This window comes from Elephantulus edwardii, unplaced genomic scaffold (genome assembly GCF_000299155.1).
Source record: "Elephantulus edwardii isolate Elephantulus edwardi_28Jun2011 unplaced genomic scaffold, EleEdw1.0 scaffold00047, whole genome shotgun sequence".
NCBI lineage: Eukaryota > Metazoa > Chordata > Mammalia > Macroscelidea > Macroscelididae > Elephantulus > Elephantulus edwardii.
This window is the reverse complement of record NW_006399797.1, coordinates 17,968,504-17,985,559: the sequence shown is the minus strand read 5'-3', so window position 1 is coordinate 17,985,559 and position 17,056 is coordinate 17,968,504. Positions and strand designations below refer to the sequence as shown.

The following is a 17,056-nucleotide window of genomic DNA, read 5'->3' as shown; positions in this document are numbered from 1 at the left end:
GGAAAGGAAAGGAAAGGAAAGGAAAGGAAAGGAAAGGAAAGGAAAGGAAAGGAAAGGAAAGGAAAGGAAAGGAAAGGAAAGGAACACAGAGAGGAAGGGAATAGAAAGGTATTATGGCTGAGTTTATGGCTGCAGTCTTAAAAGTCAAATGGTAAGGTTCAACTTTCCTTCACCTTCTCTTCCAGTGCTGGCGTGGGTAGGACTGGGACGTTCATTGCATTGGACCGGATCCTTCAGCAGCTAGACTCCAAAGACTCTGTGGACATCTATGGCGCAGTAAATGACCTAAGACTTCACAGAGTTCACATGGTCCAGACGGAGGTAAGAGTTACAGGCTGAAGGGCACAAACCTTTCCCTGCCAAAAATGCCTAGACTGAGCAAGAACTATGACATGTTGAGAAGAAAAAGACAATTGAATACAAATGTTTTATGTTATTGTTACATGCCATTAATTCAACTATGACTCATAGAAACCCTATAAACAATAGATCATAAACAACAGATTTGAATTTTACCCTGTCCTGCCCATTCTCACTATAGCTGATATGCTCAAGTCCTGTGCCAGTTTATATTGTTAAGAGTCTGCTTTCTTATCCCAGTGACCATTGTTGTTGCTGTTGTTATGTGCTGTCCAGGGAACTTGAACTCACAGCAACCTTATGAACAATGGCTCTGAACCTTGCCTTGTACTGAGCTAACCTCACCATCTCTGACACACCAGACCCCATTGCTACAGTTACTATGTCAACCAATCTCATCCAAGGTCTTCCTCTCCTATGCTGACACTCCACCCTTCCAAGCATGATGTCCTTCTCCAAGGTCCGGTCCCTCCTGGCAACATGCTCAAAGTATGCGAGATAGAGCTTCAAAATCCTTGCCTCCAATGAGGAAATTGGTTTCACTCTCTCAGGATAGACCTGTTTGTTCTCTTGGAAGTCCATTATATGTTCAACTTTTCTCCGGTACCACAACAGAAAGGCACTGATTATTCTATCATCCTTATTTGTTGTCTAGCTCTCAAATGAATAGCAAACCATTGATAAGACCATGGCTGATCAGGCACACCTTAGTTTCTAGACTGACATCATTACTCTTTACCACTTTGGAGAGGTAGATTTTTCTCAGTGCAACTTGTATTTTTATTTCCTAACTGCTGGTGCCAAAAGAATTGATTGTGGATCCAAGAAAGATGAATTGTTAACAACCTCAATCTTTTCTCCATCAGTACTGCCTATTGACCCATTGACCCAACAGTGATTCTTGTTGTTGTTGTTGCTGTTGTTAGGTGCTCTCAAGTCATGTATGACCCATGGTGACCCTATGGACAACAAATCTGAACCCTGTCATATCCTGTGCCATTCTCACAATCTCTGGCACACCCAAGCCCATTACTACAGCCATTGTATCAATTCCCCTGGTTGAGGATCTCCCTCTCCTTCACTGTTCTCTGCTTTTCCAAGCACAGTGTCCCTCTCCAAGGAATAATCTCTCCTGCTAACATACCCAAAGTATGTGAGATAAAGCTCTATCATCTTGTCCTCCAAATAGCACTCTGGCTGCACCTTCTCCGAGACATATCTGTTTGTTCTTTTGGAAGTTCATGGGATATTCAGTATGCTTCTCCAATACCACACATGTGGCACTGACCATTAGCATGATGTTTATATGCTTGTCAATGCTAAACTGGTTGCCAATCTTTGTAGGTGGTTAGAAAATGACATGGACTCTGTCTCTCCCCATCACATTTTAAAAATGTGAGATGTAGAGAGATGTGTGTATGTATAGCACTGGTATGTGCACTGTAGTATAGAGGTAACTCGTGGTTGCTGTGATGCTGAACACTGTGACACTGATGTGCCAAATGTGGTAATGGTTACCCATGGTGGACAGTGTTTGGTGGAGCTTCCTGATTAAAACAAGCTTGGAAGCGGGAGTGGCATCCACTTCCAAAATGGCTTGCCTCCGGAAACTCTATGAACAGTGCTCAGGTCTTTCATTCATAGGGTCGCTATGAGTTGTCTACTACTCGACGGTACTTAACAACAACAACAACAAAGTACAGTGACACTGACTGTGATGTAATACAACTGTCATACAATCATAATCACTATCTGTTTCTGAATTTTTACTTTTTTCCCTCATTGTTACATTATGTCTTACATTACAATTATATTACATTAAAATACATATATTGGAGGGAATAGCAAAGGCAGTCCGTCTTGAAGATCATTTAAGAAATTCTGGTGATTCAGCACAAGAAATTTAATTAGTAAGAAGGAAGTAGATTCCAAATCTTTTCCCTTACGTTGCCTCTGAAACACCACAAGAGTGATTGTCAAAACTAAAAACTTCCATTTCTACAACTCTTTGACATTTTCAAGTATTTTAAAACATTCTGTTTCATTAAATTTCCAATATAACCAGATTTAAAAAAAAAAAAACCAACCCAATCCCACTGCTGTTGAGGATAGTAGTATTTCCAATTTTACAGGTTGTTGTTGTTGTTGTTAAGTGCCGTTGAGTTGTAGGCTACTCATAGTGACCCTATGAACAAAAGTCCTCGACCCTTGCATGATTTTCATCCTTTCTCCAGACTCATAGGGTTTCTGGAGGCAAGCTGTTACGGAAGTGGATGCCACTCAGCAGGAGAACACCAAAATTCAGTGGGTGGAGTTTCTTATACAAGGTACAGGGCTATCAGTGGTCAAATTAGGACCTGAACCCTGATCTAGAGAATCTGAAGCCCTCATCACCAGCTGTTGACCCACAGCTTTAGAATTAGAACTCTGTGTCATACTATATTGTAAACAGAGCCAAGCATTTCACACATATACCTAGCCACCTTCCAATACTCGAGGGATTACTTCCCCAAGTAACTTTTCAAAATCCTCTGTTTTTTTAAAAAAAGAGAGAGAAAATGTTCATGGTTAAAAACAAGTTTCAATGTTCCACATTCTGCTATATCTTCCTTAAAGGAGACAGTAGTGGTTTATTGGTAGAATTCGTATCTTCCACGTGGGAGGCTTGGGTTGGAGTCTCAGACAATCCAGCTCTTGTACAACCACCACCTGTCTGTCAGTGGAGGCTTATATGCTCTTATGATACTGAACAGGTTCCAGTGTAACTTCTAGACTAGAACAAACTAAGAAGAAAGACCCAGTGGTCTCCTTCTGAAAATCAGCCAGTAGAAACCCCTGTAGAACACCATAGTTTAAGTCCACAGCTAACCATGGGGATGGCTCATGATCAGGAAAGGTTTTCCCATTGTTCATGGAGTAGTTATGAGGCAGGGACAACCTAATGGCAGCTGACAATCACAGAAATCTCACTTTATATGAAAGTGCATAGGCAAAGGGTCCGTCCTACAGCAAAGGTTCGCCTTTCCAGCACCACTGGCTGCTTCTGTGGTGCAGCACATACTGCATCTCATAGAGCTCATATTCTGTAACACATGTTAGAAAGCATTGTTCTCATTGCCTCCTCTAGGCCGGGCACACATCTAGCATCTTCGGCCTTTACCATTTTCTTGGGCTCAAAGTGCTTTCGTTGTACAAATCATTGTAACACACTTTTAAAAAAGATTCCATTATAGATTTTTTTTTAGTGCACAACATTATTAGAATTACATATGATGACCGAAATCCAGCAGCAGTTTTTAAACTTAAATGAAAATAAAAGACTCACTTCCCCAGACATGCTAGCGACATTTCAAGTGCCCAGTTGTCACATGTGTCTAGTGGCTACCATTTTGGGTAGTGCAGATTCATGGTCAAGAAAAGTAAAATAGAACCTCAGTAGCTGTCAAGTTAATTTGAACTCATGAGGACCCCATGTGTATCAGTATAGAGATGTTCTCCAAAGGATCTTCTCCAAAGAACTGATTTTTCAGAAGTAGCCCTCCAGGCCTTTCCAGGGGAGTAACTTCGTGGACCTGGACCTCCATTCAGCCTTTTAGGTAGCGGGCCCATGAATTAACCATTTGCACCACTCACAGACTCCCAACTTTCAGGTTTTCATTCGTTCTCATAACCAACTCATAGATAACCCCCCAGTGGGTATCTGAGGCAGTAAATCACATAGAAGGAGACTGCAAGTCACTCTCCTCCCTTGAAGCCGCTGGTGGATTTCAAACCACCTGCAAGATCACACCACCAGCAACCTCCTAAGAAGGTGGTCAGTCTCCTCATGTGAACTTCTGAGTAAAAGTTAAAAAACAAACAAACAAACAAAAAAACCCCACCACCAAACAACTCATGACAAAACTAAAGATAATAGGGTCATCTGAATGCGTATACTAAATTCAAGTCCTTATAATGATCAGAATTCTATGATTTATTATAGGTAATATAACATACTTAATATAAAATGTTTCCTTATGCCCTGCCTCTAACAGTTTCTTTAAATCAATTCCTAATTTCATGCATAAATATTTCTGTATATATCTATCTCTTACAAGTGAGGACTATTGAAAAAAGATGAACATAATACCATTGTCACACCTAATAATTTTAACCATAATTCCTCAGTAGCATCTAAAAACATCCATTCCATTTTAATGTACTGTAAAATATTGCAAGCTGTAAATTACTTTTTACAGTTGACTTGAATTAGAATCCAAGTAGTCTACACATTTCATTTGGTTAATTTGTCATTTAGGTTTATTTTAATCTATAATAATGGTCCCTTCAACTTCCTTTCCATACACTTATTTGTACAGTAACTAGCTCATTGGTTCTGTGAATTTTCTCACATTCTGAATATGGCTTATTACTTTTTATTAGTGGCAAGGTACTCTTCTCCTTCCAATTGTTGTCAGCTGGCATTGAGTCACCAGACTCAAGACACCCCACCCACAGGGGAACACATGCTACCAGGTAATCCCCCACTGCATAATTTGTGGTAGATTAAACCATTGTGATCTAGAAAGTTTTCACTGGCCAATATCCAGAAATAGAAAATCCATCTTAGCCTGGGAGTTACCTGTTCAACATCATAACAGCACAAAAGCACCCAATGCTAGATGTGTGATGATTGCACATGAGGTCTATTAGCCAAGAATTAAAACTGAGTCTCCTGCATGGAAGGAAAGAGTTTTACTCCTGAACCTCGAACACTCCCCTCAGTCTTCTTGACTTTTGGTCAGATATAGAGGCTTGATTACCTTTACGTTCCATTTATTGAAGACATGGGCACTGCCTGTTCCATCATAGTAGTAGTCACATATGGTGCGACATGGAGTTGCATATACCATGACTTTGGCATTTAACAGTTACATCAGGTGATTTCAGGGGCGTTCTGGTGGTGTAATGTATAGAGAATTGTGCTGTTAAACCAAACTCTGAGCCTCTGGCAGTTCGAATCCACCAGTACCTTCATAGAGGAAATTAAACAATCTCCTCCCATGCAGTTTTTATCCTCTAAGACTCAATGATATGGAGAGAGGATACAACCCTGACACACACCTTTCTTAATTGTAAGCCACATTCTGTTGTTCCCTTACACAACAGCCTCTTGGTCGAGGTATAGGTTTCACAGGTATTAGGGATCATCTCGCCATACCTATTCAATCTGTATGCTGAGCAAATTACTCAAGAAGGGGGACTCTGTGAAGAAGAATATGACACCAGGATCAGAGGAAGACTCATCAATAACCTGTTATGCAGATTTGTTCTACAACCTTCCTTGCTAAAAGTGAGGGGGGCTTTAAGCACTTTCTATAGATCAAACACTACAGGCTTCTCTATGGATAAGGTCTCAACATCAAGAAAACAAAATTCTTACTACTAGATCGATGGGCAACATCATGATAGATGGAGAAAAGACTCAAACTGCCAACTACTTCATCTTACTTGAATCCACAATCAACATCCTTGATGGAAGCAGTCAAGAGATATCTTGGGAAAGTCTTCAGTCAGGAAACTCTCCTAAGTACTGAAACACATTAATGTCCGTTTGAAGATAAGGTGTGTCTGATTTAAGCCATGGCCTTTCCAGCCACTTGCTATGCATCTGGGAGCTGAACAGTAAATAAGGATTACAGAAGAATTGAATCCTTTGAACTGTGGGGTTAGAGAATAGTACTGAATTTCCCATGGACTGACAAAAGAACAGATATGTCTTGGAGAAGGTGCAGCCAGAGTGCTCCTTGGAGGCAAAAATGACAAATCTTCATTTCACCTAGTTTGGGCATGTTATTAGGAGAAGCTAGTCTTTGAAAAAGGACATCATACTTGGAAAGGTGGGGGAAGGTGAAAAAGAGGAAGACTCTCAACCAGATGGATTGACACCATGACTGCAGGAATGGACCAAGTATGTCAGAGATGGTGAGGATGGCCAGGCTCACATCTCTTGTTCATAGGGTCACTGTAACCACACATGACTTGATGGCATCTAACAACAACATCCAAGGCCCAGTAGAGGATCAGCTTTGAGTCTGCACTGACTCCATGGCAATGAGTTTTTTTCAGGGAATCTCAGCCATCTATTATAATAAACCATCCATTATAATGCTTCGCATCAACCTCTCACATAACACTTTCAGTGGTCATTGATGATCTCTGTCTAGATCTGTTGTTGCATTAAAGTTTGTAGAATTGTATCACACTGTACCCTAACTACTTTCCTATAGTGTCTCTATAAGAGTAATGATTTCTGAAGGGTAGAAACTTGATTTTGTTCTTTATATACACTGTTTTTAATCTGTTAAATAAAGGACAGATAACCTATAACTGTCTTGCTATAAAGTTGGCAATGTTTTATCATTAGTTTATTTTTACTTTCACAGACTCAAAGGATATTTAATTAGTGATTTTGGTAAGAGGAGGTTATTACGTTGTAAGTAGTCTCAGAGGGGTATCTCTGTGTGTGTGTGTGTGTGTGTGTGTGTGTGTGTGTGTGTGTGTGTGTGTGTGTATCTATTCAGACTCGCTAGTTAGTCTCAGAGATTACTTAGATCACATTTATCATCTTTCCATACATGCCCAGAACTCCAGATACTTTTGGTGAAGATCAAGGCTTCAGTTACAAATATCACAAACTTTTTTTGAGATCAGAAGTAACAGATTTAACAAAACTCTCTTTCCTTCTCCTTGAATGTAATGTCATGTTTCCTTATTCTCTCTTTTTCTCTTACTTCTCTGAGAATCCCATTGTTCTAATTCCTCAATTTACATTTCCAATTTGTAAATTCTTCAATGTTCCGTTCTCAACATACTGCTCTTCTTTATGTCAGTTGTTGAAAGAATTCCCATGGTCTCAAGAACCTTACAAGAAGCCTTATTGTTTCTCTCAAACTCCAAAAGCTCAAAACAAAACTCGCTGTCCTTCTTTTAAAAAAATAAACCACTCCTTTTGCCCCTGCCCCTTCTAATCTCTATTAAGTGATGCCAACCATCTTCCCAAGCTAAGAGTTCTCGTTCTTTTCCTACAGTTCCTACATCTAACCAATCACTTATTGTTGTTGCGTACGTTGAGTCAGAACTAACCCATCTGCAGGTTTTCAAAAGGAGTATATCACACTGGAGGAGATTACTCATCTTTCTTTCATGCAGCAGCTAGTAGATTCAAACTGTGTACCTTTGGGTCGACAGCACAATTCCTTACCACTAAGCTACCAGAACCAGTCATGAAGCTCTGTCTACTCGACCTATTTCTCTTTGTTCTAATCCCTCATTCTCTGTCCCTGCTCTTACTCTTCCTTTATCAACTCTCACTAGGCTATTATAGCGGCCTGTTACTGGGCATCCTACCTTTAACTTCTATCCTAACAGCTTTCCATCCTCACTGCCACCATCATCCAAGTCTCCTCTCTGAAATGAGTCAGCCCATACCAAGACCCTGAACAAAAAACCTTGGAAAGCTCTCCACAACTTGTAATTTGATGTTTAAACTCACATACTTGTGTACAAGGTTCCTCATAATTACCCCAAGTTCAACTTCATGCATCTGCCAAAATTCTGTAAGGTTTCCCTCCTTAGTTTAGAATAAAATTTGATTCTTTAGTTATAATGGAATAAGCATTGTAGTAAGATAGACCTTTTCTTTCCATTTTTTTACTCTGTCAAGCAAAATACAAAATAGTGTCCAGATAGTATCTGTCTTACTTTTATCTCTGTGCCCACTATGGACAACTACAGTCTCAGAAGTGCTAAACCTCACAGCTAGCCTGGCTCATTTGTTAAGAACATGCTTGCAGAGGAGTTTGATTCCCAACCTTGCACTGTTCGAGCAAAGAAATAAGGGCAGCCTACTTATTGTGAGGGAAGACCTTCATTTTCTTCACTTTATTTGGAATACAGAGGAGTTAGGGTTTTTACAATATTTGACAAATAGATTAAAAAGCAAATATTTTAAACAAATACTCTTCAGAGAGAAGATTTGCAAGTTTGCCCAACCCTACTTTTAGTCTTCCTTGGGGCAAATTTACAGCATAAGTCTGAGAGAGTTCTACAAATCCAAGCAATAACTTTCTAAAGAACAACAAATGACAGTCCAACTCTTGTCTCTCTCAGTCCTTAGCTATGACAAACACTTGATTCTAAAAGGCTAAGGATCCCAGTTCTTTAATCAGTTGTGATGGGGTTTCCTCTGACCCATTTTTGCTGCTATATACTGTCAAGTTGGAACAAACTCGACAGTTGATTGACACCTCCCGGAAGGTTTTCAGAGGTTATAAATCACACAAGAGATATTGCCCATTCTTCTCCCACAGAGCACCTGGTGGATTTGAACTGAATGCCTTTGAAATTGCAACACTAGGATTTAAGAGCTCCTTATAATGCATGTAGTTGTTGTGGTGATGGTGATGTGCCTTCGAGTTGACCCTCTTCGGGATTTTAGAGGTAGTAAATCACACAGGAAGAGATTTCCCATCCTTCTTTTGTGGATTTACCATCCTTCTCCCTGGAGGAGTGGAACATAGATGACATTTCACTTTTCACAGTTTATAAAATGTGTACATTTTCATTTTATTTCCATCATATGTAATACTCTATTAATTATATTCTTACAAATATCTCCCTTTTCTCTGTAACTCAATACTTCTTTTCCCTCAAAGAGATCCTGATACAAATACTGTATAAAACCATTGTTATAGAATGAGCATGAGGATCCAAGGGGGACATGGTGGAAGCAGAGGGGTGAGGATGTCTGGGTGGTGAGGGACTAATCATAGGCTCACACAATTTTATGGGGGGCGGGGGGTTAGGGAAATGGGAAGGAACTGATGTGAAAAACAATATATTCAAATTTTGTAAATAAACTAGTAAAAAAAAAGAAGCCCTGATAGCTTCTTCTTTTATATGAAGTATTTTACACAATGTTGTCTTCCGTCTATCACATTGTAAGTAATTGCTCACATATATGTCCCTGTGTTAAAGTGTGGACTTAGTGACCACTATAGTCTATAAATACTATGTGATACTTTATGTGTATTGATAGAATTGAATGGAATTAAATGTATCACCATCAAGCCAAGGTTTCACCAGTCAACCGGACAGAACAAAAAAATTAGCTTTCTTGTACTCAGGCTCATATGTTGGACTTCATCTGCTTATAATCTGAATAAAATGAGAAGAATATTGACAATCTGAAGGTTTAAGTGGTAATTATTATCAAAAGGAAAAAATAATTTCTATTTAAGGCAAAGTAATGGAGATTAACTTATTTTAAAGGTCGTGATGCATTATTATTGAAGAACTCATTAATAAATCATCACATAGAGGTATAAGAGATTATTTACAGCTTTTAAAGTTTCAAAGACATTAAATAATGAACACTGCATTGGAATAGATGAAGGAAAGAACTGTTTAAAAGGAATATATGATTAGGCATTATTTGTATGACAACAGTCCCGAATAAGAGGTGCATTGCAAAGTGGACTGGGGGAGAGTTGAGGGCATAGAGGAAATTATGCAACACTTAATGAATATTATCTTTTAAAAAAGTGAACTGGTGGGGTGATAGGGAGAAAAATGTGCAACAATTAATGAATGAATGAAAATCCAACTTTTCTGTAAATTTTCATTAAAATCACAACTAAAAAGAAGTTTCAAAGACATTTAATTTCCCAGTAGAAAATACTAGTTATGCTTAACTGAAGAGAAGAAAACAGAACAGAGTCAGTCTTTAATGTGGTGAATCATTTTCAAGATGGAGGCATAACGAGTAGGGAGTTGTGCAGCTGACATAAAAGCTCCATCTCTGTGGTGGCTAGAATTCACCAGCAGCTCTTTGACAAAAAGATTGACATGCTGTCAGGTCTCAGAAAACTTCTCAAGGGGTCAGATATAGATTGATTCTAACTTTACATTGATGAGATACTACTAACTATTCTCAGGATACTATTCTCTGACATTTTCAAGGTTAAGATGGCATGAAACCCTACTAACAAGTAAACAAGATGCTGCAGTTATTATGTGCCATTGAGTCAAGTACAACCCATAGTGAACCTATGAAAAACAGCTCTAAACCCTGTTCTATCCCATGCCATCCTCATCAACTCTGGCATATGCAAGCCAATTGCTACAGTCTCTGTATCAATCCACTGCTTGAAGGTTCTTCTCTTTCACTGATGCTCCATCCTTCCAAGCATAATGGTTCAATTCAAGGAAAAGCCTCTCCTAAAAGTATGCCCAAAGTATATGAGACAAAGCTTCACCATCCATGCCTCTAAAGAGCACTCTGGCTTCACTTTCTCCAAGATTTATCTATTTGATCTTTTGGCAGTCCATGAAATATTCAGTACTCTTCCATACCATCACAACTCAAACACGTCAGTTCTTCTTCTGTCATCTTTATTCATTGTCCATCTCTAAGATGCATTACAAGTGATTGAAAAGTCTACAGCTTAGATCAGTGACATCTTAGTCTTCAAATTCTCATCAGTTCTCCTCAGTACTTTGGAGAGCTCTGTTACAGAAGACTTTCCCAATGTCTTATGCCTTTTGATTTCTTGACTACTAGAAGCCTCTTTTTTAGAGTCAACAGGACCCGGTGGAGGGTGCCTTGTAAATCAGTTGGTTCCTCAAGCCTGGTGTTAATTGTGTTTGGGACTAACATTCTTCTAAGTGGTACAGCACTTGTCTGTCAATTCACTGTACTAAGGTAGCTTGAAGTTGCTGTGATGCTGAACTCTGTGCCACCAGTGTGTCAAATGCCATTATGGTTACCCATGATGGACAGCATTTAGGTGGAGCTCCCACATTAAGAGAGGCTTGGAAGAAGGAGTGGCATCCACTTCCTAAACAACATGGAAACTCTAAAACTTGGAGAAATGATGATAGCTATTGAACAGAATTCAGGTCTTTCATTCATGGGGTTATTATGAGTCATGCTCGACTTGGTGGCACTTAACAACAACAGCATTGCTATCCATAAGATATCTGCACAATAACTAACGATGACAGAAGAAAAACTGATGCCTTCAAATTGTGAAAGAAGAGAAGAGACTTGTTTTCTTGGACCATCAAGAAAACAAATAAGTCTGTCTTGGAGAAGATAAAATCAAGTTTTTCCCTGAAGGCTAGGATTTTGAAGCTCTGCTTCACATATTGTGGACACATGGCTAGAAAAAACTGATCCTTACTCAGCATACAGGTTGAATAGGTATGAAGAAGGTATACAACTCTGACACCCACCTTTAAAATCATGCTGTATTCCATTGCTCTTTTTGAACAATAGCTTCTTGTTCTGGGTATAGGTTTCATATATGCCTGATTAGATGTTCTGAGATTCCAATTCTTCTCAATGTCAACCATAGTTTGTTATGATCCATATAGTCAAATAACTTTGAATGTTAGGCAAGTTGCTATTTTCCATATTTCCTGGTACAAAATGTAAGCATATCCAGGGCTGTGTCTGTTAGTTGAAACATGTCTGTTGACATCTCATCAATCCCTGGGACTGCCTTCAGTGCAGTGTGAATTTCTACTTTCATTATCATTAGCTCTTGATCATATGTTACTCTTAAAATATTTCTATGTCAACCAGTTCTTTTTGGTACATCAGAAGAGATCCTAAAAATTGCACTAGGGCATCGAGAAGCCAAAACAAAGAGAAGAGGTGCAGAGGTGAAAGAGAGGAACAGAAATTTTCAGAGGGCAACTTAAAACAAAGCAAAATATTTTAATGGAATGTGTAAAGAGCTGAAGTCAGAGAAGAAAAAGGGAAGAATTTACTTGATATTTTTCAAGCTGAAAGAACTGAAAATAAAATTCATGCTTCAAGTTGCAATACTGAGAGAAGTGAGCAAGATAGGTGAGACAAAAATCCAAATACTGACTACTAATATCAATTCAAATATCACTATGATTATTTGGGGATTATTTCTTAATGTAATGTCTCTCCTCCCACGTAATCAGTTGGTTTGAAAAACTGCTAGCGGAACATGTATGGGTCGGTTCTGACTTGACAGTACCCAACAACAACAATGTAATGAAGTCCAAGAAATGGACAATAAGGTCTACTTTCCAATCAGGAGCTATGCCCAGCACCAACCCATAAAAATAAGTACTTAGCCACTTTAAATACCATTGATTAAAGAAGACCTTATAGTCCCTTTTTGTGCCTCAAGATTGACCTCATTAATTACCATAAACATTGCATGCAGAATTCTTTTTCAACATTAGTCTAGTGATAAAACCAAGCTGTATTTTCTAAAAACTGCTTTTCATGGATGTAGGGTGTGAGCTTTAGAGGAGACCTTTACCTCTTTGTTTCATACACAGGGTAACTGAAATCTCGAGAATCATCATGATTCAGCATAGCCAGGTGAAAACTAACCAGCTTCTCTCACATGGTGCCATACTCTCCTCCCAGCATCATTCCTCAGCTCCCCAGGACCCTTCCCCAATTCCCTTGGCTCTGAGCAGTTGTTATGTAATGATTGGGAGTCAAGGCTATACACTGAGGCTACAGAAACCTATGCCCTCATTAAAGAGCACTGTTGGTAATACAAAAAAAACAGTCAAGTATACATTTGGTTGTCTCAGGCCAAGACTATTATTAGTAGAGGTCTTTGTGAAATCTTGAAGATTATCAGAACTCTGAATCTTCCATATATCTGTATTTCTAAATAGCTATTGTATATGTCTGCCCTCATCATTTGTCCTCAAAACCTCTGCAATTCTGTGGAATTTAGCCAAGGGCTTTGAACTTCTTCCATGTACCAGACTTAGGGGCTGAGAGAGCAAAGATGGATAAGACAGTGATTTTAAACACCTCAAAAACTCAAAAACCTGACCACCCAGTGAGCCTATAATGCACAATTCTTTTTCTCATTATATTTCATGTTGTTAGGTGCCATCGAGTATGACTCATAAAGATCCTATGAAAACTGTCTGAACCCTGTCCTATCCTGTGCCATCTCCATACTTCCTGAAATACTAGAGCCCATTGCAGCAGTCACCATGTCAATCCATCTGATCAAAGGTCTTCCTCTCCTTTTCCAACCCTCCACCTTTCCAAGCAGTATGTCTCTCTCCAAGGAATAGCCCCTTCTAGCAACACGCCCAAAGTATGTGCGCAAAGCCACATCATTCTCGCCTCTAAAGTGCACTCCGGCTGCACCCTGTCCATGGGATATTCAGTGCTCTTCTCCCAACACCACAGCTCGAAGGCATCAATTCTTCTGTCGTCTTTATTCATTGTTCAGCTCTCAGATGTGTAGCAAGTGATTGGAAAGACTATGGCCTGATTCAGATGCACCTTAGTCCTCACATTGACATTGTTACTCCTCAATAATTGGGAGAGGTCCCTAACTGCAGACTTTCCCAGTGCAATGAGCCTCCTTATTTCCTGAATACTAATACTAAGGGTGTTAATTGTGAATCTTTTCTCCATCTATCATGATATTGCCTGTTGTTCTAGTGAAATAATCTTTATTTTCTTGACATTGAGATCCAATCCATACTGAATGCTGCATTCCTTGATCTTTCATAACCAGTGCTTTAAGTACTCCTCACTTTCAGCAAACAAGGTTGTGTCATCTGCATAATGCAGATTAATGATGAGTCTCCCTCTGATTCAGTTTCTCTTCATAGAGTCTGGCTTCTTGAATAATTTGCTCAGCATACAGATTGAATAGGTATGGAGAGAGAATACAACTCCCTTCTTAATTTTAAACCATGCAGTGGTCCCCTGTTTAGTTTGTACAACAGCCTCTTATTCCAGGTATAGGATCTGCATGAGCACAATTAACTGTTCTGGGACTTCCATACTTCTCAATGTCAGCCACAACTTGTTATGATCCACAAAGTCAAATGCCTTTGCATAGCTAATAAAGCACAAATAGACATTCTCCCGGTATTTTTTACTTTCAGCCAGGATTCATCTGACATCAGCAATGATATATCCCTGATGTCATGGCCTCTTCTAAATCCTGCTTGAACTGCTAACAGTTCCCTATTTATGTACTGTTCTAGCAGTTTTTGGAGGGTCTACTGCAATATTTTACTTGCATATGATATTAATAATACTGTTCAATAGTTTCAACATTCTGTTGTATCACCTCCATAAAAACAGGTAATAACGGTATGAGAAGAAGATTTTTCTCATTCAGTAATGTTGTTGTTGATTGCCTTCGAGTTGAGCATGATTCATAGTGACCCTATGAACAAAAGGCCTAAAGCCCCTTTACAACTATCAACATCTATCAAAGTTCATAGCGTTTCCTGAGGAAGTTGTTTAGCAAGTGGATGCCATTCCTCATTACTTAAACTTTATGTAATAAAAACTGGCATAGTGATAAATACCATGAACTTTGAGGTCAGACAACCAGTATCAAATATTAGGATTCTAATTCTTACTGTGTGACTGTGAAGAAGTTATTCGTCATCTTTGAGTCCATAAGGGTATTTCTATCTATTTCACTAGGTTGTTGTAATAATTAAATGAAATCATTAATGTGAAGTACATGTCACAGTGTGTGGCATTGAGTAAATATTTGTGGGGGATCTACTTTGTGCCACACACAACTGTAGGTACTCATAGAGGAGCTCTGGTGGCTTTGTGATATGATAAAAAGCTGCACAGCCCATCCAAAGGCATGAAGTTCAAATCCACCAGCTGCTCCACCAGAGAGACGTAGGCAATTTACTGCCTCTGAAAACTCACTGCAGGGTCAGCTATAAGTTGGTTCCATCTCAGTGTTATGTAGCAACAATAATGTGAGAAAGAATGTACAATCATCACTTCTTTGCTCACTGTCATTATCTCTTCTCAGTGATGATAAAAATGGTCATTCTTCTGTATATTAAAGACTATTCGAAAAAAAGTCAGTCATTGCTGTCGAGTTGGGGCTAACTCTTAGCTGACCCGCCAGCACATTTCCAGAGACTAAAGAGTGTGGAATGAGATTTTATATAGACTTTCAAAACTTTAAAAAGAGAGGAAGACTCTCAAGGATATGAACTGACAAGTGGCTGGAACAGTGGGTTCAAATGCATTATATAATGGTGTGGTCGGTGCAGGATGGGCAGTGTTTGGCTCACTTGTACTTCAGGTCAAAATGATCAGGTAACATGTAACAACACTGTTGATGTTCTGTGAGAATTCCTCACCTTTTTTCAACCCCTCCTCTGACATGTTTTCTGCTTTTTTCACAGAGTCAGTATGTATACCTCCATCAGTGTGTAAGAGATGTCCTCAGAGCAAGAAAGTTACGGAGTGAACAAGAAAACCCCTTGTTTCCAATCTATGAAAATGTGAATCCAGATTACCACAGAGGTAGGCACTTATGAAATTGACTGTTAAATTTGTTTACCAAGATATCATCAGTCTAGAAACCATTAATACCCTAATGTCACAAAGAGTAGCAATCGGGAATAGAGGCATCTTGAGGCGAGACACCCACATGGAAGCACCTGATTTCACTTGCTATCTTTTTCCTGTTAGCCTAGCATGCCCCACAGTAAGGACTCTGCCTAACATTTCTCAATGATCAGCACACTGCTAGGGAGGTTTTGAAAACATAATTGGGAGTTCAATTTATCAAATCACTTTGAAGAAAAATTTGATAATAGATGTAGGGTCCTTAATATATCTTTATCTTGTGACCCAGCATACCATTCTGAGGCCTAAAAAAGCTTTTGTTTCAGAGCTCAAAGAATGAATAAATTATTAACAGTAAAGTGGACTAAGAACACCAGGGAGTATTCTCTTAATAGGCTATAATGCAATCATTAAGAATGGTCTCTTTAAGGACATAATATTAATGTGGTTATACTTAAAAATAAGTTAAGTGAGGAAAAACCGCTAGAATATGAAGCAAACAAAAGCACTGCATAGAAGAAAAAACGCTGGAAATAAATCTATTAAAATTAGTAAATCTCGAATCAGTTTTTCTTCTAGCTTTTGTATTTCCTAAATTGAATAGAATAAGCATGTAACATTTTCTTAAATGAAAAAATAAGTCAGAAAAATATTGTATAAACTTTGATCAGACAATAGTTGGACAAGAGAAAAAAATCCGCAGGCCTTTTCTCCACTCTGGGTCAGCATTAACAAGACCTAATTTATCACATAAGGAAAGTGAAAAGTTGAAGGTACATTATACATATGTTAAGCCTAAAAATTTACACCATAGCCTAGCAGCTTAAATCTACATTTAATATCCCAGCATTTCTTGAAATATTTTTAGTTTCTTTTCTGGCCCATGATTTCTCTTAAAATTGCAGTCCAGACATTGGCAAGGCTGGACCAGGGCTGGAGGATGTGCCTCAAGGTGGCTCTGTCACAGGTGGCTGAGAGGAGGTCTCAATTTAGTACCATAAGAAGTGATATTTATATTTAAATCAGATGAAATATTTTGCAAACTCTGTTTTATCTCCATTTCTGATCGATCTTCAATTGTCAACGTCTCCTAATATGTTATGTTGTTCTCTGCACCCCCTATGCCACCCACCTTGTCAGTTAAATATTATCTGTAAAGCACAAATACACAAGAGCTACTATTTTTAAGTCTTTTGCAAAACACATACTCCTTTGTATTGTAAACAATTAAGGTTTTCACATGCGGATTCTTCAAGAACCTGCAGGATGATGAAGGAAGATTTGGGG

General features: G+C 38.8%; 1 protein-coding gene across 1 annotated transcript in view; it reads left to right on the top strand.

Annotated features, from left to right (window-relative positions):
- PTPRB (protein tyrosine phosphatase, receptor type, B) overlaps positions 1-16,790 on the top strand; it is a 169,606-nt gene extending 152,816 nt beyond the window's left edge. The window contains exons 32-34 of the mRNA XM_006886111.1: positions 186-321; positions 15,604-15,724; positions 16,675-16,790. Of these exons, the coding sequence (XP_006886173.1) occupies positions 186-321; positions 15,604-15,724; positions 16,675-16,790 (373 nt within the window). The remainder of the gene's footprint in view (positions 1-185; positions 322-15,603; positions 15,725-16,674) is intronic.
- The last annotated feature ends 266 nt before the right edge of the window (positions 16,791-17,056 follow it).